This window comes from Leucopleurus acutus (genome assembly GCF_964270905.1).
Source record: "Leucopleurus acutus genome assembly, chromosome: 1".
Lineage (NCBI taxonomy): Eukaryota > Metazoa > Chordata > Mammalia > Artiodactyla > Delphinidae > Leucopleurus > Leucopleurus acutus.
This window is the reverse complement of record NC_139142.1, coordinates 170198277-170222292: the sequence shown is the minus strand read 5'-3', so window position 1 is coordinate 170222292 and position 24016 is coordinate 170198277. Positions and strand designations below refer to the sequence as shown.

At 45.7% G+C, this 24016-nt stretch overlaps 1 protein-coding gene across 1 annotated transcript in view; it reads left to right on the top strand.

Annotated features, from left to right (window-relative positions):
• ABHD17C (abhydrolase domain containing 17C, depalmitoylase) overlaps window positions 1-23633 on the top strand; it is a 57138-nt gene extending 33505 nt beyond the window's left edge. The window contains 2 exon segments of the mRNA XM_082838480.1: window positions 17909-18088; window positions 21973-23633. Of these exon segments, the coding sequence (XP_082694606.1) occupies window positions 17909-18088; window positions 21973-22192 (400 nt within the window). The 3' untranslated portion in view covers window positions 22193-23633.
• The last annotated feature ends 383 nt before the right edge of the window (window positions 23634-24016 follow it).

The following is a 24016-nucleotide window of genomic DNA, read 5'->3' as shown; positions in this document are numbered from 1 at the left end:
AAGGTGCGTTTAGACCTGGCACAGAAAGCCCTTCCCTGCACCACCATTTGGAAGGAAACTTCTCAAACCTAGGATAGAATGAAACACCGTACCCGAGGGTGGCTGCTGTTTTACAAAAATTAGATAATGCATGTCTTGATATGTTTTGAACTACATGAGTACCTGTAGGAAAGGCTCCACTGACTGAGCACGCATTGCCACACCATGCCTCCTGGAGAGTCATGTTTTGCTGGAATGGCCTTGTTCTGTGCGTTGTGTCATTGTCATCACAGTCCGTTGAAGAAAAGGGCACAGTATCTTTTCGTTTACAGATGTAAGTTTTGATGTGTCTGATCTGTCCATCTCCATGGGACCTGGGCCGCTTGGTCCCACAGAGCCTCTGCCTGCAGCCGTAGGTACGCCTGTAGCTGCTGGCCTGGACAGATATTCCCAGACTCCTCCTTCCAGCTGCTCGCCTTCCTGGCAGGAGGCACAATGAGGGGCACTCAGGGGATCGTCTATCTAGCATAGACCCCAGTACAATTCAGGAAGATTTTTCTTTCTTAAAAAAAATAAATAAATTTATTTATTTATTTATTTTGGGCTGCATTGGGTCTTCGTTGCTGTGCACGGGCTTCCTCTAGTTGGGGAGGGCGGGTGCTACTCTTCATTGCGCTGCATGGGCTTCTCATTGCGGTGGCTTCTCTTGTTGTGGAGCACAGGCTCTAGGCACGCGGGCTTCAGTAGTTGTGGCTCACGGGCTTTAGAGCGCAGCAGGCTCAGTAGTTGTGGTGCACGGGCTTAGTTGCTCTGCGGCATGTGGGATCTTCCCCGGACCAGGGATTGAACCGTGTCCCCTGCATTGATTGGCAGGCGGACTCCCAACCACTGTGCCACCAGGGAAGTCCCAGGAAGATTTTTCTTATAAGGAACCCGGAGAGTCTGACTCGTATTTGCCTTCCTAGGATGCTCCACAGTTACCTGGAACTCAGTGTCTTCCCAAGCTGAACGTATGTTCTAACAAAACGAAATTCCAACCACCCATGATATCCCTCTCAACTTCTCTCTCTGTGCCCATTTTCCAGCCCTCAACCGCAGAATTATCTTCAGGTCTCTCCCTTCCCCGCCACGACTTGCTACATACACACCTGCTGCGAGCCACTCAGAGCACGTCTTGTCCAGACGTTCTCTTCCTTCCTGCGGCACAACTTGTCACGTCTCCATCCTCTCAGGGACCCTGTGCACATTTCCCAGATGCTTCCAGAGTACACGCCACCTCCTTTGGATGGCCCTCTGCTTCCCAAGGTGAACCTCTCGCCCCAGCCAGGCCAGCCTGCCGTCCATGTTTGCAGCATGCTCTTCCTCCCCTTCAGCTCTTGCCTTTCCTCTCTGGATGTTTTCAAATATCCCCTCCCTTGTGACTGGCTTCAAGCTCGACTTCTGTGCTTCCTGATTTCCTGGCCCCCAGTTTGGACCATTCCCTTCGCTGTGCTTTGATGAGCTCACTGACCATAATATTCATGTTGCCTAAACTTACGCTTGGTTTTAGTGTTATTGCTTGGTCTGAATCTCATTTCCTTCTTCATTTCCTCAAAGATGAATAACCCAGGACCTCATATTTATCCCCATTACACTCACTGATGCTTCAGGTGAAGGAGGCTACTTTTTTTTTATTATTAATTTTTATTGGAGTTTAGCTGCTTTGCAGTGTTGCATTAGTTTCTACTGCACAGCAAAATGAATCAGCTATACGTATACATATATCCCCTCTTTTTTAGATTTCCTTCCCATTTAGGTCACCACAGAGCATTGAGTAGAGTTCCCTGAGCTATACAGTAGGTTCTCATTAGTTATCTGTTTTATACATGGTATCAATAGTGTATATATGTCAATCCCAGTCTCCCAGTTTCTTCCACCCTCCCTGCCCCCTTGGTATCCGTAAGTTTGTTCTCTCCATCTGTGACTCTATTTCCGCTTTGCAGATAAGTTCATCTCTACCATTTTTCTAGATTCCACATATAAGTGATATTATGTGATACTTGTTTTTCTCTTTCTGACTTAACTTCACTCTGTATGACAATCTATCCAACCCTTTCTTTTCTCTCCAAGTAAATCTTCCGCTCCTGCGATTAGACGCCCCACTGCCTCATCACAGCCCCTGAAGCCCCTGAGCCCCTGTCTGGACTGTCCTCACTCCTCCCCACAACCTAGAAAACCCTGGGGCCCTTCAGGTCCATTCAAGTCCTACCGCCTGCGATTAGACTCCCACGCTCTGCAAATGGCACTATTTCGTTGAAGGAGGCTACTTTTAATGTTGCATTGGTGCATTTTATTTTATAAGCAGTGTTGAGAGAATACTTGAGCATGCTCAGATTTTTGGAACTTGCACAGTTATATCATTATCTTGCTTTTAAATGTCCTTTTTAACTAAGTTCCCTCGGTCGGAAAAAAGGAAGCAAATCAACTGACATCACTAACCTTTAAAACTTTTAATTGTCTCAAACAGTGCTAATGCAGCAGGTACTCACTCTAAAATATGTTTCTGGGAATTCCCTGGTGGTCCAGTGGTTAAGACTCCACGCTTCCACTGCAGGGGGCTCAAGTTCGATCCCTGGTCGGGGAACTAAGATCCCACGTGCCTCACGTTGTGGCCAAAAAAATAAAATGTTTCCTTTGCTTTTGCCACTGGAGTTAACGACCAATAGAAATCTGTTTGTGAAACATCAGTATAACATTTTAAAAAGTCTAAACCTACAAAGATGTGTTTTTCAAAAGGAAAAATAGGCATGTTCCAGGGGATTGATACTTTTTTATCTTCCTCATGATTAAAATATAAATCACACATTTGTTAAGCTTTGGCTACAGAAAGTAAAAGATGGATTTCCCAGTTCTGTGCCTGAAGGCTAGCGTTCCACAGGCCGTCTGTGTTTTCATCCGGCCGTGTTTACCCACCTGCTTCCCTCCCAGCCAGTCCTTTTACTCTGAGGCTTTGCTCTGAAGTTTATTAGGTTTCCCAGTATCCTCAAACCTCATCCTTCAATTAACTTTCACGTTACCTTGTGTATTTATCTTCGTTCTCTGTCTAAAGATATTTCCACTAGGAGTTCTAGCTCTGAAATATTTAAAATATAGACTTCAAAGTCAGTGGAACCGTGCCAAGCATGCTTCATCTGAAGATAAATGGAAATGCTCTTGATACAGGGCAAAGTCAAGGCCCATTAACTTAAACAGGATGCAGTGTGTCTTAGGGAGGCTCAGCTTGGCCGTGTTTGTCGACAGAAGAGCAGGCCTTACGTTCAAACAAAAACAAACAGGTTTTACCTTATGAGTGGAGGGAGCGTTCCCGCTGGACACTGTCCCCCTGGCGCTCCCGGCCTCCTCCGTGGGCACCTCCTACCTCAGCTCCTGCTCTTGCAGCTGATGCTGCTGTACCTTGGGTACGGGCTGTGGAGGCTCCTGGGGACATGTCCTCTATGCTGAGTGGGAACCAAAACCTAAATTTGTGTTGTCAGCCTGAGCTCAGCATAGCTGGTGACTGCAGGAAGATGCTAGACATTTGGAAGAGGCAGGGAGCAAACATTGTGGGTTTCCAAGGGGGTAACTATACACCCGACATTGCCTGTTATGGAAAGTAATCATTCAGGGTCGTGGCTTTCCCCTAGCAAAATTTGGGAGACTTCAGTTCCTTGTGTCGTGTTTTAAGTAAATCTTACGTAATGCCTAAAACAACATGAGTGCTTACTAAATATTACTGTCATCCTTCATGGACTGACTCATTTTTGCTAGTTTGCAGTGAAGAGGTCGTTTCTGCTCCTGTCCAGATCCCCAAGAAGATGATGAACTTGGAGTGGATTGTCTATCCATTGGAATGATAACTATATCTGAGATCTAGTTTTAATTTGTTCAGAAACAGCCTTTGGCCAGGATCACATTCCATTCAAAGCAAGATATGCCTCCAGTGTACCGATCCCTGAGCCTGGGTATTGTTTTAGTTTTTTTTTTTTAATGACCATTTTTAAAGTCTTTATTGAATTTGTTAGAATATTGCTTCTGTTTTATGTTTTGTTTTTTTGGGCCACAAGGCTTGTGGGATCTTAGCTCCCCGATCAGGGATCAAACCCACACCCCCTGCATTGGAAGGCGAAGTCTTAACCACTGGACCGCCAGGGAAGTCCCCTGGGTATTGTTAATGTTCCCAAAGAGATAAACAGTTTTACTTACTTTGGGGAGCTCAGAATCTCACTGACAACACAGGACATGCCACAAAACGGTTCATCACATACAACCTCGTGTTGACCTGGTGCACAAGTGAATGGCTCAGGAAAGAAAACCCCACAGGTAGACTGGGGTGGTTGGGAAAAGTGTCTGAAGGCGGTAGGACTTGAATGGACCTGAAGGGCCCCAGGGTTTTCTAGGTTGTGGGGAGGAGTGAGGACAGTCCAGACAGGGGCTCAGGGGCTGCAATGAGGCAGTGGGGAGTCTAATTGCAGGAGCGGAAGATTTACTTGGAGAGAAAAGAAAGGGTTGGAATAGTAAGATGGGGCCACATTGTGGAGGCTACTCTAAGGACATGGGTTTTTATCCCAGGGCTGGTGATTTGCCGAAGGGTTTGATGAGCAAAGTAACACAACAAAAGTTTTTTGGAAGATCTACCTGATGGGAAGTTACAGGATGGATTGGCATGGGGAGTGACATGAGTGTGGCAGCTTGTATAGATAGAACCGGGGAGAAAGCAGGTCTGGGAGAGCAGAGGAGAAGTCAGAAATGGGACTTGATTAGGCCTGGAGATTCCCAGGTTCTGCCCTGGGAAGAAGGGAGAGGCCAGGATGGAAGCTAAGTGCAAGCAGTTAGCAAGAGTCAGAGTGAGCGGTGGGTGGAAACGAGGTCAGTGGTCAGGAACTAGGATACCCACCCCCTCACCAGCCATATAAAATGATACACAGGAACCGAAAGGATAGGACAGGACAGGTGAGTAGCTTGAGCAGTCAGGGACCCACTGGAGCAGGGTACGCACCATGGGGATGGACAGTCAGTGGTGGTGAGGATTCCAGGAAGACCTCTGAGGAACAGACCCTGGGTACCAGTGGGGATGTTCATCATGGGGCAATGCTCATTCTTACACGGAACCGACAGGCAGCTCCTGACCAACTGACCACAAGATGCCACCACAGAGCAACAAAAATGGTGTCAGAAACCTGATCCTCTGGACACCGTCTCCAAGATAGAAGTGACAGGCCTTAGTGACAAAGTCTATGTGAGAGGCAAAGACTGAAGTTCATCCTAACTCTTAAGCCTGTGAGGTAGAGGGTAGAGTGATAGGTAGAAATGGAAAGATTTGGGGAGAGACTAGGAAGAGTCTGGTCTGGGAGGTGTTGAGTGTGCAGTGCTGGGATGCTCAGGGAGAAATATCAACAGAAAGGAGCGGGGCCGGGGGCTGGAGCAGAGGCGAGATATCGGGAGTGAATCAGCACATTGTAGAAACCCTCGCCACCCATGTATTCCGTTAACACGTATTTATTGCACGATTACTATAGAACAGATGCTGTGCTATGCTAGGGTCTGGCACTGGGAGAGTTCAACAAGGGACTACATAGGAAAAGATTCCAGAGGAGGGTGAGGACTGACCTTTGAGGGATGCCCAGGTAAGTGTGGGAGAAGAGAGGAGTGAGCAAAGGAAACAGAAGAGCGAGAAGAAGAATGTGGCCAGTGTGATACTGGGGCAGCCCCAGGCGAAGAGCATTTAAAGAATGGCATGGTCGTCTATAGCTAAAGTTGACTGAGCACCGCTCCCCGACGCAGAAACACTTCACCCTTCACACCATCCCTTGAAAGGCAGCAGAGCCTTCGCTGACCACCAAACCCACCACCCACCTGGGAGCCCTCTCTAATCCTGACCCCCAGGGTCCCACATAACAACTCACGTGGCGTGCCTTAGTTACTGTGCTGCATTTTGAGTTTTCCAGTATGTGTTTATCAGAACCCACCCTGACTTTTGCCCCCTTCACTCTGGGTCATCCAAGTATTTCTACGAATTTACAGGTGAGCTGTTGCTTGAGTTTTCTCTTTACTAAAGTCTTTTCCTCTGTGGGCGTCTTCTTCCTCCTTTTTAAACTGCTGGTGCCACATACGTGTTCTGCAGATTTTTTTTTTTTAATTTTTATTGGAGTGTAGTTGCTTTACAATGTTGTGTTAGTTTCTGCTGTACAGCAAAATGAATCAGCTCTATGTATATATATATATCTCCTCTTTTTTTTAATTTCCTTCCCATTTAGGTTACCACAGAGCATTGAGTAGAGTTCCCTGTGCTATATATATACAGTAGGTTCTCATTAGTTATCTATTTTATACATAGTATCAATAGTGTATGTAAATCAATCCCATCTCCCAATTCATCCCCCGCCTTCCCCCCTTGGAGTCCATACATTTGTTCTCTGTGCCTGTCTCTATTTTTGCTTGGAAATAATTTCATCTGTACCATTTTTCTAGATTCCACGTATGAGCAATATTATACGATATCTGTTTTTCTCTTTCTGACTTACTTTACTCTTGTGACAGTCTCTAGGTCCATCCACGCCTCTGCAGATGACACCTTTGGGCTCTACCAGCTCCCTGTCTGACTTCTGAAACCCTGCTGCCCAGTCTGTGCCTAGGTTTGCTTTTGTTTCTTTTGTTTTCTGGTCCTACCTGTCCCACACATGCAGACTTCCTGATTCCGCTGCCTAACCAACCCCTTGATACAACGTCCAACAGCTTTCACCCCCTCCACCTCCTCAGACCTGTAGCTCATCCTGACCTCAGTACTTAGCTCTGGGACTCTTCCCTGCTGGTCTTCCCTATGCAGCACCATATGCTATGTCTCGAGCTCCTTAGAGAGAAAAAAGTTAGTTCCAAGACCTAATGGGTTCTGAGCCCTCTCAGGCTCATCTGTAGACTCTGATGAGAAGCATCATGAATTCCATCTTCTGGGCTGTACAGTAAGTCCCCTACATACAAACGAGTTCAGTTCTGAGAGCGCGTTCGTAAATCCAATTTGTTCATAAGTCCAACAAAGTTAGCCTGGGTACCCAACTAACACAGTCGGCTCTATAGTACTGTACTGGAATAGGTTTATGATACTTTTCACGCAAATAATACATAAAAGACAAAAAATAAACATTTTTAATCTTACAGTACAGTACCTTGAAAAGTACAGTAGTACCAGCTACATCACCACTGCTTTTACGCTTGACTCTGGACATCCTGGGCTTGAAGTAAAGAAACTGTACTACTGGAATCTGTACAGTACCCTACAGTAAAGTACACAGAAGCACAGCCACTTGGAAAGGATGCACGCAGGTGACAATATACACCAGACACGTGAACTAACGTATGTGATTGGTTCGCATCTTTGAAAGCTCGCAACTTGAGGGTTCACATGTAGGGGACTCAAGGTACTTGGTGCTCTGGCCGTTTGGGTAGAGCCATGGTCTCCGTGGTGGGAAGAGGATCCATCCACCGCCTGCCCCACCCCCACCCCTTCTCCTCTGGCAGTTCTTCTCACCTAAGTCTGGGGGCTGGGGATTGATAAAAGCAGGACGGTCAGGAGGTCCAGGATTCTGGGGGTTGTAACACTGGGAATTGAAGACCAGATGGACTGTGCTTGGGTATGGGACTTACAGAATCAGAATTCTAGCCTGGGAGAAATCTGAGGGATTAGAGCTTATGATCGAGTCAAAGAAGGGCTAAGGAACGGTACTCAAGAGGAGACTCTTAAAGATGGAGACCTTTGTTTTGTACGATATTGATGTTTAAGATGCTGTGAAACTAGGGCCTCTTCATTGGCAGCCTTGGAATTCTGATCATTAGTATCAGGACCGCCAGACCCAATTATAGCTCTTGTATAGATACATGTCTCAGCCGTTCCATGTAGCCACATGCCAAGGGTCAGATCTGAGTGTCGGGACCTGCCGTGGGTCCCCAGGGCCGGCTGTGGCAGTCCTAGACGTACCCCAGCAGGAGATGATGATGCACTAACTTGAGACTCTGCTATAAGATGAATGCATTGAATCTCACTGGCTAAGAATGGCTTTTCCCTAGAGATCCATGTGCAGACAACACCTACTTACATATTTAAGTCAGGCCCGCAGATTGCATGAGGAGGTCCAGGGAGAGTCTGCCTAGAACGTGTGTCTGTCTGACATGCAAATATAGCTGTAGTTGACTCATAGCAAATGAAGGCCTTTGTCCACATGGCTTTTACCCTGGCCTGACCTTGAATCTCTTGCCTCATCTGCTGTGACATCCTGTGTCCTAATGACTCAGAATTAGACCTGGCTTCTGCTTGTCTCCCCATACTTCTGTATACATTCCTTGCCTCCCCAACTGGACTATAAGCTCCTTCTGCACCCCCAGAGGTTCCATGCCTAGTCCAAAAGAGGTGCTCAGTAACTACTTTTTTGAATGCATTATTTAAAAAAAATAGGTGACATCTTCCAGGTGTAGAAACGAATCCACAGTTTGCATAATCAGCAAGCTAATCGGTCACTGCCAGAAGTAAGTTTAGATCTTTAGCTGAATTTGTCATGTCACCGTCCACTCCTTTTCATAATTTGTCTTCATCCTGACTTTGGTCACTGGATTGGCAACAGAGGGGAATATAGTTTTTAGAATTCTACCTGACGACTGAGTTATTGAGAAGGTTTTGAGGGGAGAAAATAACGAATTTGGTTTTAGACACGTTGAGTTTGGAATTTATCCATCACAGATAACAGTATTAAATTCATAGCCTCCCCACTCACTTGACCTTGGACAAGTTACTTAACTTTTACTATCAAGTTCCTCAGATATAAAACAGGGACAAGAATATCCCCCTCCCAGGACCACTGGAAGATGGAATGAGGCGTGAGGTCAGGGCCAGCACTGAGAACCAAGGCGGGCGCAAGGGACATTGTATTTGATCCACCTCCCTTCCCTTCAGGCAGGGGGGCATTCTGCTCTGTCTCAGGACAAAGGCCAGGGCTGGAAGTAAATATTTGAGAATCGCCAGCAGAGAGTTAATAGTTGAGGCCTGGGATTCAGTGAAATCATTTGGAGACAACATGTAAGAGTGCAGTAGGAAGGGGACTTCCCTGGCGGTCCAGTGGTTAAGACTCAGCGCTTCCACTGCAGGGGGCACGGGTTCGATCCCTGGTCGGGGAACTAAGATCCCACATGCTGTGTGGTGCGGCCACATAAAACTTAAAATAAAACAAAAGCAAAAAAAAAAAAACAGAATGCAGTAGGAAGTCTACAGCAGGAGGAGTGGAGTCAGGGAAGGGGCCAAGCCCACTGGTGGTGGGGACGGGGGAGGAACTAAGAGCGGCTCAATGTCTCAGAGGCCCAGGAATGGAGTTGAAGAAGAAGGGCATCATTCTTAGCGTGAACTGACGAGGAGAAGTCAAATTGGATGAGGGGGCTTCCCTGGTGGCGCAGTGGTTGAGAGTCCGCCTGCCGATGCAGGCGACACGGGTTCGTGCCCCGGTCCGGGAAGATGCCACATGCCGCAGAGCGGCTGGGCCCGTGAGCCATGGCCGCTGAGCCTGCGCGTCCGGAGCCTGTGCTCCGCAACGGGAGAGGCCGCAGCGGTGAGAGGCCCGCGTACCACCAAAAAAAAAAAAAAAATTGGATGAGGAGGGGGAAAAAGCGGTTGGACCCGGCATTTCTGATAGCAGCTTTCGGGACATTGTGGGAGGAGAGGGTGGGTTTCAAGGGGCCTTTGTTAGGGTTGAGGATGCAGTAGGGAAGCAGAGGTAAGAGATGGGGCCATCACTTAAAGGGTGAAGCACCCGTGAAGACAGGCCCTTTCTTAGATTCAGAGACTTGGAGACATGTGTTGCGTTGGGAATAAGACGGGAATTCGGCGTGGGTGGGGATGAAATTCTCAAAGTCCTGGGAGGGTGGGAATCCAGCGCTCAGGTGGAAGGTTAGCCCTGGGATGGAAAAGCAGTGCCTCTTCCAGACACGCCAGGGAGCAGGGGGAAACAGCAGAGGAAGGAGAGCTGGTAGGCGTAGGACGGGAGGGACGGCGTCCTTGTCTCCCGATTGAAGTCATCCACCCAGCGACTGGTGTGTTTGTAGCTGAGCAATGCAGAAGTTCACTTGTAAAAGCCTGCCTTGGGGATTGGACTCATTGAAGAAAACATTGTTTGTAGGCCGTTGCTGCCGTTCCTCCCGTCCCTGTATCTTGCCCACAAAGGTGGTGCGAGCGAGAAGAAATCACTTTTAATGTTTTGCTAGCGTCGTAGCCGAAAATAGCAAATTCTAAGTAAAAATGCAGAAAATCCTGCCTGCCTGTGTGTCATGTCTGCCTGCTACAAAACTGTCCTGTTCCAGGTTGGGAGGGGTTAACATCTGTTTTACTTTAGGATAAAGGTTTTGGACTTTGCGATTGTTGATGTTTTTGAAGAAAATACTTTGCACTTAAATCCTGCTCTTTTGTGAAAAGCTGTGGTCTTTAAATGCCCTGTATTTCACACGGACTTAGTAATAGATTCCCTTTACCATCTCTCTTTTTATCCTTTGTCTTTTAATTGAATTTGAGAGCTAAAAGGTCTATAGGATCTGGTCTGACCCTTTTTACTCAGTATCAAACAACGGTTAGTTTGAGGAATCCACAAACCCGCTGGAATTTCTACGTATGGAAGATTTCTAAGTAAGGGGAATTTACATTTTTAAAAAGTCCCAAGAAATTCAGATACTTCTCATTTTGGAACCGTTGGTATAGAGGTCATCAGTCTTCTGGCTTTTTTTTTTGTCAAAAACAACACCCTAGTGGTACCATGAAAAGGACCCTCCACTTCAACATCCTCATCTGCAGGCGGTGGGTGTTGGAACAGAGGCCTCTTAGAGTTTTCCCGAAAATCTTCCATACCTTCAAAGAATTAGCCCCCATCCCCACCTCCCAGGCATCTCATGTGTTGTCAGACAGTATAATAAACAGTCTAATAAACAGGGAAAAACAGTGGAAAAGTCCTTAATGTAATACTGACAAATCTGGACACTTCACTAGCATGTTACAGTTTTCAAAGCCTTTTCAAATGCAGACACTGTAAAGAAAGCTTGCTGACTCCATGCAAAAAGGTCCGGCAATACCGGTTCCTTTATTTATTTATTTTAACAAATCACTACCTAATAATTACCCGAATTAGAAATGAAATTTTGAAAGAAGAACCATTACCATTATTATCATTTTAATATATTACTTTCAAGTCCCTTTTCCATATATAGATTTTGTTGGAAGGAACATAGTTGTGACCCTGTTTTCTGTAGGCTGCTTTTTATGGAACATTTCAACATGAGTTTTCCCCACATTAGCTCTTGAGACATAATTTTTAATGGCCTCATGTTTCCTTAGGAGATTTGTTTTTAGCACAAAATCTATCATGAGTTGTAACAGTTTTGAGGAGGGTTGTCTCCATATCTGAAATATCTGGTGAACTTTTTTTTTTTTTTTTTTTTTTTTTTTTTTTTTTGCGGTTCGCGGGCCTCTCACTGTTGTGTTGTGGCCTCTCCCATTGCGGAGCACAGGCTCCGGACGCGCAGGCTCAGCAGCCATGGCTCACGGGCCCAGCCGCTCCGCGGCATGTGGGATCTTCCCAGACCGGGGCACGAACCCGTGTCCCCTGCATCGGCAGGCGGACTCTCAACCACTGCGCCACCAGGGAAGCCCTGGTGAACTTTTTAAAAATATTTTTTGTTGCGAAATATAACAGATAGAAGTAGCCAGATAGAAATGTTCATAAGATGTACATATCTGGCTTAATGAACTGTAAAAGGAACACTCGTGACAAGACACAGACTATAGGGACTTCCCTGGCGGTCCAGTGGTTAAGACTCCATGCTTCCACTGCAGGGGGCGAGGGTTCGAGCCCTGGTCAGGGAACTAGGATCCAGCATGCTGAGTGGCGTAGCAAAAAAAAAAAAAAAAAAAAAGACATAGACTATAACCAGCGATTCATAAGCCCCCCAAAATGACATGCTTCTTCCCAGCCATTACCCGTTCCCCTCCCCCATCCTTAACCGCTATCCTGGTTTTTAGGGCTTCACTTCCTTGCTTTTCTTTCAGTTAAGTATCCCTAGACAGTAAAGTTTAATTCGGGTGGGTTTAAGTTTTTTGCACATGGTGTTGTATAGCATGTGTTCTTTTGTGTCTGTCCCTTCTGATTAACAGCAAGCCTTTAAGATTCATCAGCGTTGCCCTGTGATATTCTGTGGCACGACTTCACCCCCATCCACTTATCCGCCCTCCTGTTGACACCCCTTAGGGTTGTCTCCAACCGCTCACAAATGGTCTTGAAGACATTTCTAATCTGTGGGGAATATACCTGGGAGTAGAATTGCTAGGTCACTGTGTACGTGTTATTATGTCTTCACTTTTACTTTTTGTAAAGGGCTTCTGTCAACTTAACAACCCCATCAGGAGTGAATGAAAGTTCCTGTGGTCACATTTTTGTCAACACTTGATATTGTCAACTTTTAAATTTTTGTTAGTACCACATTGTGGTTTTCATTGGTGAAATTTCATTTCGTTTTTACTAATGAAGTTGAGTTTCCCTCCCTCCCTCCCTCCCTCCCTCCTTTTCTTCCCTCCCTGCCATTTAGATTTCTTCTTTTATGAAATGCCCATTTTGTAAAATGCTGCTTTTCTGTATTTGGTCATTTTTTCCCCACTGATGTGTTCTTTATATTTTGTAGATGTGAGCCCTTTGTTGGTTATACGTGTGGCAAATATCTTTTCCCACTTGCCTTTTTACTTTCTTACTGATGTCTTCTGATGACCGGATGTTCTTTATTTTAATGTCATGCCAGTTGTCATATTTTCCCCTATTTAATGGCTACTGTTTTACGTGATGAAGTTTTCCAGTGAAAACGTTGAGTTGCAAAGTGTTTGTTGTCATTAAGGCTACGAATGTCTGTGTGTCAAAGGTGGAATTTGTTGAGATTGGTACTGGGTGTGTCCTGGTGCCTGTGAGTGGAAAGCTGAAAGCTGAGGGTCCTTCAGTGAAATACTCAGGCTTCTCCATAAGGCGTTTCAAGATCATGATCTCAGAGGATGGACAGATTCAGGGCCCTCAAGAGAAAAGGCTGTTCCAGTAACCACACACCCACCTCTGCTCCTTGAGTCTGTGCCCATTTCTCCTTTACTTATTCAGTGTGGCCCCCAAGGTCCATGGAGCAGGATATAAAACACAGTATCAAGATACTGAGAAAAACACCCGTCAGAATGGCCATCATCAAAAAAATCTACAAACAGGGGCTTCCCTGGTGGCGCAGTGGTTGAGAGTCCGCCTGCTGATGCAGGGGACGTGGGTTCGTGCCCCAGTCTGGGAAGATCTCACATGCCGCGGGGCAGCTGGGCCCGTGAGCCCTGGCCGCTGACCCTGCGCGTCCGGGGCCTGTGCTCCGCAACGGGAGAGGCCACAACAGTGAGAGGCCCGCGTACCGCAAAAAAAAAAAAAAAAAAAAAAATCTACAAACAATCAATGCTGGAGAGGGTGTGGAGAAAAGGGAACCCTCTTACACCGTTGGTGGGAATGTAAACTAATACAGCCACTATGGAGAACAGTATGGAGGTTCCTTAAAAAACTAAAAATAGAACTACCATATGACCCAGCAATCCCACTACTGGGCATATACCCTGAGAAAACCATAATTCAAAAAGAGTCATGTACCACAATGTTCATTGCAGCACTATTTACAATAGCCCAGGACATGGAAGCAACCTAAGTGTCCATTGACAGATGAATGGATAAAGAAGATGTGGCACGTATGTACGATGGAATATTACTCAGCCATAATAAGAAATGAAAGTGAGTTATTTGTAGTGAGGTGGATGGACCTAGAGTCTGTCATACAGAGTGAAGTAAGTCAGAAAGAGAAAAACAAATACCGTATGCTAACACATATATATGGAATCTGAAAAAAAAGATTCTGAAGAACCTAGGGGCAGGACAGGAATAAAGATGCAGACGTAGGGAATGAATTTGAGGCCACGGGGAGGGGGAAAGGTAAGCTGAGACGAAGTGAGAGAGTGGCATGGACATATATACACTACCAAACGTAAAATAGATAGCTAGTGGGAAGCAGCCACATAGCACAGGGAGATCAGCTCGATGCTTTGTGACCACCTAGAGGGGTGGGATAGGGAGGTGGGAGGGAGACGCAAGAGGGAGGGGATATGGGCATATATGTATGCACATAGCTGATTCACTTTGTTATACAGCAATTATACTCCAATAAAGATGTTAAAAAAAAAAGATACTGAGAAAATAGTTTCGACTATAACGATAATACTCATTACTGGGATAGGTTATCCTATGTGATTCTCATCATTCCACAAATTTGATCAAAGAAGGTAAGGGCGAGTCTGATGCCATTTCAATACGGAAGTCTTCTGCTTTATTTTTGATTTTTAGTATTAATCATCTCTTAATCCTCTGTCCTTCAGTAACTACATTCAGTTTTCATTTTCCTCTTCCTCTTCCTTTTTTGATTTATGATCTATTTGTTTATCATTAATAGCAAAATATCCTGCCACGGGACGGCCACTGTGGAAAGACCCTACACTTCACATGTGAGGTTTGGAGGTGCTCTTACCTTCAGGTGCCTTCTGACCTCCACACCCCGCCACATGCAGCATCCCATGGCCCTTGTGCTTTGGGATGTCATAGCCTACTTTTGATGCAAATTGTGGGGGGAGAAGGAGACCCCTAATCTTATTTTTTTGTTGTTGTTGTTTGCGGTACGCGGGCCTCTCCTGTTGCGGAGCACAGGCTCCAGACGCGCAGGCTCAGCGGCCATGGCTCACGGGCCCAGCCGCTCCGCAGCATGTGGGATCCTCCCGGACCGGGGCACGAACCCGTGTCCCCTGCATCAGCAGGCGGACTCTCAACCACTGTGCCACTAGGGAAGCCCAACCGTTTTTTAATAACCTGTTCTTCCAACTGAAATGAAGCCCAGGCAAGAACGTCAGACAAAACGTGCATCTTGGGAGCCCCCTCCACAGGCACAGTTGTATTAGATGGTGTCAAAGTTCAAAGGGCTGGGGCCACACAGAAACTTCCCTGTAGAAAGAGAGGGTGCATCCTCGTTCTGAGCAGGTGATTTCCTACCTGCGTCTGGGGAGGAGAGCATCTCTTTTTTGTTGGTTGGTTTGTCTTCGATTTTTACATTCCTGTTTCCCCTTCCCTGTAGGATTCTTAATAGTCCCTTACCTATCTCCCTGCTCCCTTTTTATGCTCTGTCATGCCCTGCGTGCTGCAGGAAGATGAATCTTCACGAAGCACAGCCTTGTTCCTGTCCCCTTGACCTGAACGTCTCCAGTGGCCCCTCACCTCCTCCAGGACAAGCTCTACCTCCTTATCTTCCCCCTGATGGCCTGCCCAGCCTCGCCTCAGCCCTCCAGCCCCCCAAGCTGCTCCCTGGACTCCACCCCGGCCCTGTGTGACTTCATGCTGCTTACTGACGGTCCTTTTTATCCCCACGTGTTCAGCTCCTGTCCGCCCCTCTCGGCACAGCCCAGATGTCGCCTCTCTATAAAGCACAGAACAGCACTTACCAGCCAGAAATAGCCATTCCCTCCCCAGATTCCTTCCTAAGGGCCCCCATTTTCCTGTGAAGTTTGAGGGAGCCTGAGGGGGAGGCAGCTCAGTGAAATCCTGCCACCCACCTCAGCTCTAGACTGACAGTTCTTTTCACTGAAGGCTGTTATCAGAAAGCATGTCCTAGGGATAAACCATAATGGAAAAGTATATTTTAAAAAAAGAATGTATAGGACTTCCCTGGTGGTGCAGTGGTTGAGAATCTGCCTGCCAATGCAGGGGACACGGGTTCGAGCCCTGGTCTGGGAAGATCCCACATGCCGCGGAGCAACTAAGCCCATGCGCCACGACTACTTGAGCCTGTGCTCTAGAGCCCGTGAGCCACAACTCCTGAAGCCCGTGCACCTAGAGTCCGTGCTCCGCAGCAAGAGAAGCCGTTGCAATGAGAAGGACGTGCGTTGCAAGGAAGAGTAGCCCCCGCTCGCCGCAACTAGAGTAAGCCCCAGCACAGCAACGAAGACCCAATGCAGCCAAAAATAAACAAATAAATAAATATTTTTTAAAAATTAAAAAAAATGTATACGTGTATAACTGAGTCACTTTGCTGTATAGTAGACGTTGGCACATTATAAATCAACTACTTCAATTAAAAATAATAATGTAATAATAATAAAAAACTACATTACCCAGCAAAAAAAAAAAAAGAAAAGAAAGAAAAGAAAGCACGTCCTACTGCCCTGTAAACTACAGTGGGTATTTATGCAAAGAAGTTGGAATCGTTGGGTTATAGCCTTCAACTTCAGCAGATAATATCACATTATCTTCCCAAGGGCTCATGCCAATTTATATTCCTGCAGCAATGTCACAGACTTCCACTTTTCCATGTCCTTGCTATATCCCTTGACATTGTCTGACTTTTTAGTTTTTGCCTTTTAGGTGTAAAAAAATAAATTGTGGATTTAATTTGCATGTTCACATACTAACGAGGTTGAGCATCACATCTTTTTTTTTTAAGTTTTTAAAATTTTTTAATTTATCATTATTTATTTTTGGCTGTGTTGGGTCTTCATTGCTGCGCACGGGCTTTCTCCAGTTGCGGCGAGCGGGGACTACTCTTTGTTGAGGTGCGCGGGCTTCTCACTGCGGTGACCTCTCCTATTGCGGAGCACGGGCTCCACGTGTGTGGGCCTCACCAGTTGTGGCACGGCGGGCTTGGTAGTTGTGGCTCGTGGGCTCCAGAGCGCAGGCTCAGCAGTTGTGGCGCATGGGCCCAGCTGCTCCGCAGCATGTGGGATCTTCCCGGACCAGGGCCCAAACCTGTGTCCCCTCCATTGGCAGGCGGATTCTTAACCACTGCGCCACCGGGGAAGCCCGAGCATCACATCTTTTTAGGTGTTTACTAGGCATCATGTTTTCTTTTCTGCGATATGTCTTCATTTCTTTGGTCTGTCTTTTTCTTCTTTATTTCTACGTACCCTTAATATATTCTGGATATCCTTTGTAGGTTCATATGTAGCGTACCTGTATTCCTAGGATTCGTCTGTTTTGTTCCTCCATCACATCTGGGATGCTCGTCCTTCTGCTTGGGCCAGGGTAGCTCACCATCACGTCTCCTCCCCACCAACGGGAAGGGGAGGGCGTGGAGCCTTCCGTTTAAAGTTATGGCCTGCAGGTTGTCCATGTCACTTTTGCTCACAGCCCACGCCCAAAGCTTAGTCGTCTGCACACCAGGCTGCCAGACAGGCCAGGAAATGAAGCCTGTATTCCACGCAGCTGTTTACCCAGCTAAACCTTGGCGGACAGTGGAGGAGGAGACCATTGATGGATTGAAAGACTCGGAAGGGTTAAACCCCAAGGAGAGGCTATAGAAAATATATTTGCCTTTAAATTAATTGTCTCCCAGTACCTTTTCCTGATGATAAATGTTCATTTCTTTTGTATTCTATTAAAACCTCATTTCAAGGACTCTAATAATATTATGATCTAGCAAACATGCTTCTGTTTTTATTTCAGAAATACATTTAGGATGGTCAGAGAAACTCAGGAGGGGAGAGTAGGAAATGAAATGACTCTGGGAACACTGAAGTGAAGTTTATGATGCATTCATGTAGTTAATTTCTAGAAAAAAATGGCATGTTTATTATTTTTGCAAAAATTGTGGAGGACAGAATCTCAGTCACTTAGTCCTGAGATAGGCCCCTAACATTTTTGTGGCGTTCACATCCATCTTCAGCTATAGGGTACCCGTGAGATGATGTGGTTCTAAACTGGCAGGTGTGGGAGTTTTGTGAGTTCATGATACTGTGGTGTTGGTCTCACTCTCTTTTTCTTTCACACATCAGCTAACAGCCCGTGCCCTCTGATTTCTCCAGGTATGGCGTAAGCCCCGAGAACATCATCCTGTATGGTCAGAGCATCGGGACTGTCCCCACGGTAGACCTGGCCTCCAGGTACGAGTGTGCAGCCGTAATTCTCCATTCGCCTCTGATGTCTGGATTGCGCGTGGCTTTTCCCGATACCAGGAAAACGTACTGCTTTGATGCTTTCCCCAGGTAAGCTCACTCCTGCCCAACAAGTGCTAAGGCGTCCGGTGACCCAGCTTCACATCAGATGCCACCGTTAATTGTGGGCTACTAATAAATGTCTCCTGAATGCAGCCGGACGTCAGCCCCTGTGCTGCGCTCCTCAGGGAACGTGGAGGTGGATATGACATGTACACCAGCCGGAAACCTGGTCCTCTGGGCTGGACTCATTTGTAAAACAATCTACCAGATGATGTATAAGGACCTTGCTTGTACCGATATCCAGGATTAATTGGTTTAGCTGGACGTGCAGGGTAAAAAAAAAAGTGCCCACATGTCTTAAAGGAACATCTAGTCCAGTGTTCTTTCATTCGCTCAGATGGACATGTATTGCTGAATCACGAGAGCTAAGTGCAATATCTGTGATGAGGCCATTAGCATGGTCTAGACCCTCAAAGAAAAACCGCAAGCATCCCCAATTTTGAAATTTCTGTTACGTTTTCAGTCAGGCCGATAGGTAAGAGAAAAAGTGACGTGAGCTATTTGCAAGCTGGTAATGGGCTGCAGGGACCGTGTAAGTGGATGGTCCTTCCCTCCCCTCCCCACCGCCCCAGACCAGTGCGACCACTCATTCCTCCTGCCGCCCACTTGTGCCTGAAGACCCCCTCCCCTGCAGAGGGGCCGGCACCCTCCGCTGGAGGCGTGTGCATGAGAGCCCACAGCCGGGCCCCCTCCTGCCGGCGCCCCAGGGGCAGCAGAGCCCCTGCCGCCCCAGTCCCTGCTGTTTTCTAGTCCCCTAATAGAAGGAAGAAAAACGGGCAGCTGTGTATACGTGCCAAAGCAGCGAGCACACTGCTTTCTTGAATACCTCTCTTTGAAAACTTCTGCTTGTTTTTTAAAATCTAAGCTGAGGAAAGTATTTACTAAAAACTATTTGCCCATGGTACGTTGCTAAACGGGCCGAGGTTCTGACAACAGGACTCACACGGCCACACTGTGGAAAAAGCCTCAGCAGAAGAATGTACAGTTTTCGGATTTTGATTGACCCGTTCATTGCTGTCATTCTGTTATTGCTGGGAGAGAAAAAGAACATCATTTGGTTGCATAAACACCTGTTCCACAGACTGGCCTGTTTCACAGGAAGAAACTTTCTCAACACCTTGGGTGAACTTCATTTCTGTGCACCCTGTACCGGGTTCAAGGAAGTTCAGCTTCATGGGAAAGTTGAACGAACTGCAAATTGCCAGTGGCGTGGCTGAGAATGCTAAGTAGGGCCCATGTGCGACTCGAATGTGGCCTTATTTGTGCTGAATGGGTATTGAGAGGCCGGTTTGTTGAAAGGGAGATATTTAGCATGTTTGCGGGAAGCTATGCTAGGAGTTACCCTGGCAACAAAATGAATCGGTTTTCCCCCTGACTCTTAAATTAGCGTATACCTTAAAGTACAGCCACGACAACTAATTATAGCTTATTCATTAATAGGAAACCAGCAACTAGTCTTTACTGGGTTTGTCTGATCTGCCAGTCCACGGCTAAACATTTCACGCCTCTTATCTCACAAGACTCATTTTATAGTTAGGAAACTGAGGCTTAGAAAATTAAGCGATTTAAGCTGCTTAATTAAGGTTGGTGAGTGGAAACAGCCAGAAAAGGCCATTCATCCTATTCAGTACCATAAAGTATTAATATGATAGATTTCAAACCATTACCAGTCACATGGACTTTCATCATTAATTGAATTTGGGGAATGTTTTCTTACGGTGTCCGTTGCTACCAAATGCACACTTGTCTCTGTGTCCCTCTCTCTCTCTTTTTTAAAAAAATTTATTAATTTTATTTATTTATTTCTGGCTGTGTTGGGTCTTCGTTGCTGCGCGTGGGCTTTCTCTAGTTGCGGCGAGTGGGGGCTGCTCTTCATTGTGGTGCGTGGGCTTCTCACTGCAGTGACCTCTCTTGTTGTGGGCACTAGGCACACGGGCTTCAGTAGTTTGTGGCCCACGGGCTCAGTAGTTGTGGCTCATAGGCTTAGTTTCTCCACCACATTTGGGATCTTCCCGGAGCAGGGCTCGAACCCATGTCCCCTGCATTGGCAGGCGGATTCTTAACCACTGCGCCACCAGGGAAGTCCCTGCCCCGGTCTTCAAAGGAAGGCACTTTCTCATTTCTTTTTTAGTATTAAAAAATTAGAGATAAAGAGTCCTGATTATTATTTGGTTGGTGGTTTATTTTCTTCTACCTCCTTTACATTTAGGATCAGATGGTGGCATTTAACCTCAGGTACATCCATCCTCCAGGTTGCAGAGAGTCTCCTAACTCATGCAGCATGGAGCTGTCAGTAAATAGACTTTTAAATTGACTATAACTGGACTATTGCATTCTTAGAAGAAGTCACTTTAAAATTTAAATACGAGAGGAAAGTAGATTTCTAAACAAGATTCCTAATCTGCAGAGTTGACCCCTTCCACAGTGGCCCTGATCTTGGCAAATGACATGGCTGATGAGATTTTGCAGTCTTCCCGGATGTCTTGAGGTGGCTGGCAACTTCCTGAGTTGTTAATAAGGCTCTGTGACAGCTGTTTGTAGATCTTTGGAATGTGTAATGGATGTCAGAGCTCTGTACTATCACCACAGCCTCATGTCTGTCCTTTAATGATCTCTCCAAGCTTCAGTTACCTCTTTGGTTTAACAGAGATGGTCCTTCCTCTTTCACTGTGGCTCATTGGAGATGCAATGTGGTTTTGTATGTAAAGTGCAAAGCACCTGGCTGTGGTCAGTGCTGAGTAAATGTTAGCTATGACTTTTAACAAAATGATCCCTACGGGTAGTACCACTTTGATCCCTCTGTAACTTTGGCTAGGGTCAGATACAGAAAGTCAACAGTAAGGGGGTCTCTGGCAGGAGGCCAGAATGGACAGAGGGTCGCCTGTCTCCATGTGTTTGCAGGTGAAATGACAGTTACCTCTGTCAGAGAAGTTGCCTACACACGCAGCCCAACAAGGTTTACAGTCTTCTTAATTCCTCTTTGGGAAACGCTTTCAGAGTCTGCAGCACATTCTTTTGGAGATGCTCAAATATTCATCCTTTGTGGGTAGCTTTGATTTTTGTAAACAGTCAGAAATCATTCAGAATTCAATCTAGATGTTGCACATTAAGTTTTCAAGCTAAATAGTCTGGTTTTTATTTAAAAATGAGGTATTCGTTTCTATGAAATGAGGTTTCTGAGGATCTTGTTAATCGATGCTGAAGGTGGCTTACACGGAAAGAGTCCTGAAAACCTGAGTGGCTGTGGATTCAGTGCTCAGATTTCAAAAGAGGCATTCGTTCTGTTATGTTAAGGTCTAGCTTGTTTATTTAAAAAAAAAATCCTCTCTCCAAAATATGAATATATCAGAAATAGTAGTTACTGGATTGCTAGTCTGACGACATTTAGGAGTTCTGTTTTTAATAAAATACTTTAACAGAAACACAATGTGGCTAAATGCAGTGTGGTATTCTCAGTTGGATCTTGGAACAGAAAAACTTCATGGAAAGTGGAAAAAGTGGAAAAACTTCAGTGGAAAAACTCATGAAATCCAAATAAAGTCTGGAGTTTGGTGATGTACCAACGCTGGTTTTCGGTTTTGAGCAATGTACTATTGGTAACGCGTGGTGTTGGCCTTATGGGAAAGGGGTTGGGGTGGATAGGAGCTCTGTGTTATCTTTGTACCTTTCCTGTAAATCCAGAATTATTGCAAAATGCAAAATTAATTTTTTAAAAAGTGAATTACTAGAAAAGTGAGGGGGGAAAACACCCTCGCGTGCGTACCTCCCTTGCCTGTGAACACCGACTCGGTTCCATGAAGTGCGATGTCTGTCGTCTGTGAGCATAACTAAAGGAGTCCTTTTTCTCCCCCTCCCCCTTTCCTGTCTTGCAGCATTGACAAGATATCTAAAGTCACCTCTCCCGTGTTGGTCATTCACGGTACAGAGGACGAGGTCATCGATTTCTCCCATGGCCTGGCCATGTACGAGCGCTGTCCCCGGGCCGTGGAGCCCCTCTGGGTCGAAGGGGCTGGCCATAATGACATAGAGCTTTATGCACAATACCTAGAAAGGCTAAAACAGTTCATATCTCACGAACTTCCTAATTCCTGAAGAAGATGACTTGATTTAACCTCACCTACTGTGAACACAGGAATCCTCGGTTTCGCACATGCTTTAACTGGATAGCTGTCATGGCGGGATAACCACGAGGAAGCGCCCAGCTTTTCAGGCGTCCTACTCAAAGAGCTGAGGGCATCTCGGTCTTTCATATCCAGAGGTTCTACTAACTCACACATCATGTTAAACTGAACAGTTGTGATTCCCAGCTTCATCGCCTTGCAGAATGGGAATGAGAGCTGAGTGGGGGGACCGTTTTCTCCTGCTATAAAAGATGCTCACACCCCTTTCTATTCCTTACCCACCACGTAGGATTCATTTACGCAGGACTCAGCCTCTCTCCACCCGTGTTCTCATTATGTGAGCTGCAGCTCTCTTTCAGCCACTAGAGTCATGGGTCCAATCCATCTGTGAAGCTGTGATAGTGTAACTGGAAACCATCGTGATGAAAATCCCTTCGTTAATTTTTGTTCACACTCCGGTCCTTCCCCCAAACAAATCAATTAAAGGGTAATTTACTGGAACTATCATGAACGACTTCATCAACTGGAACCATATGAATATAACTGGAATATTCTTAAAAGGAAACTGGGGTTTTTTTTTAAGTGTAAATTTATTACTAGTCCACAGAGTTTTAATATTTTGATCGTCTGGTTGGTCTAACAAAGAACCCAGCCGACCTTCCTTCTGTAAAGCCCTCCTTGTAGGCTTTTTTAAAGTACTGTACATATATGCAATTACATTGTGCATAGATTCTTAATGGATAGTTTTCTTTCGTCAGGCTACAACAATGAACTGCAGATTCCTTGTTTGTAATGTAAATGATTGAATACATTTTGTTAATACGTTTTTATTCCTAGGTTTTGCTATTAAAAAAATTTTATACCATTTCCAAGACAAAAAATGACAAGTTTATGCTTTGAAAAATTTATGTAATTAAAATTCCACTAAACTAATCTTTTTAGTTTAGGAGTTATTTGGGTTTTGACACTGGAGTTGCGCCCGTAAGCATCAGAAGTGGAAGATGCTTAAAACTGCTACACTACTTGTGTTGGTTGGGGGTTTGGGTTTGAGGGTTCTTTGGTTTTATTAAAAAAAATTTTTTTTTTTCCAAATTTAAAAGCCTTAAATGTACTGTAAGCCTCAGATTGTTGTACAGCTGGATTGCGGTTGATTGCCAGCTTGTGTACTGTTGCTTGGATACGACACAGCGGTTGGTCACGGAATAAAGGATGCATGGATCAGAAAGTGCGGGCTCATGCAGTTTTTTCCCTTTATCTCTCCATCAAAGAAAACATTCTGTCCAGATTTAAGAAGAAACCCTCGGAGCTTACAAACGTCACTACCTTTCTCAAAGTGTATATGTTTTTTTAAACTTTTTATTTTATATGGGAGTATAGTTGGTTAACAGTGTTGTGATAGCTTCAGGTGTACAGCAGAGTGATTCAGTTACACATATACATGGATCTCTTCTTTTTCAAATTCTTTTCCCATTTAGGTTGTTACATAATACTGAGCAGAATTCCCTGTGCTATGCAGTAGGTCTCAAGGTGTGTGTTTTTGTTCTGTAAAAGACCATAGATAACTTTTGAAGAAGCCAAGATGTAAAGCTTGTAGCAGTAAAGTACAGGTGGCATCCAGATAGAGAGGGCAGTGGATTCTGGCTGTGAAACAAGAACGACGAAGGCCATCTCACTGTGACCCGGCTAGGAGGGAGAACAGGCCTGCTTCTTTGGAAAACCTGAGCTGAGTCTTTTAAGTCCTTTGATCACTGACTAGAAAAAGAGCAACTGAGGGATGCTTGTTTTCAACTCTCGG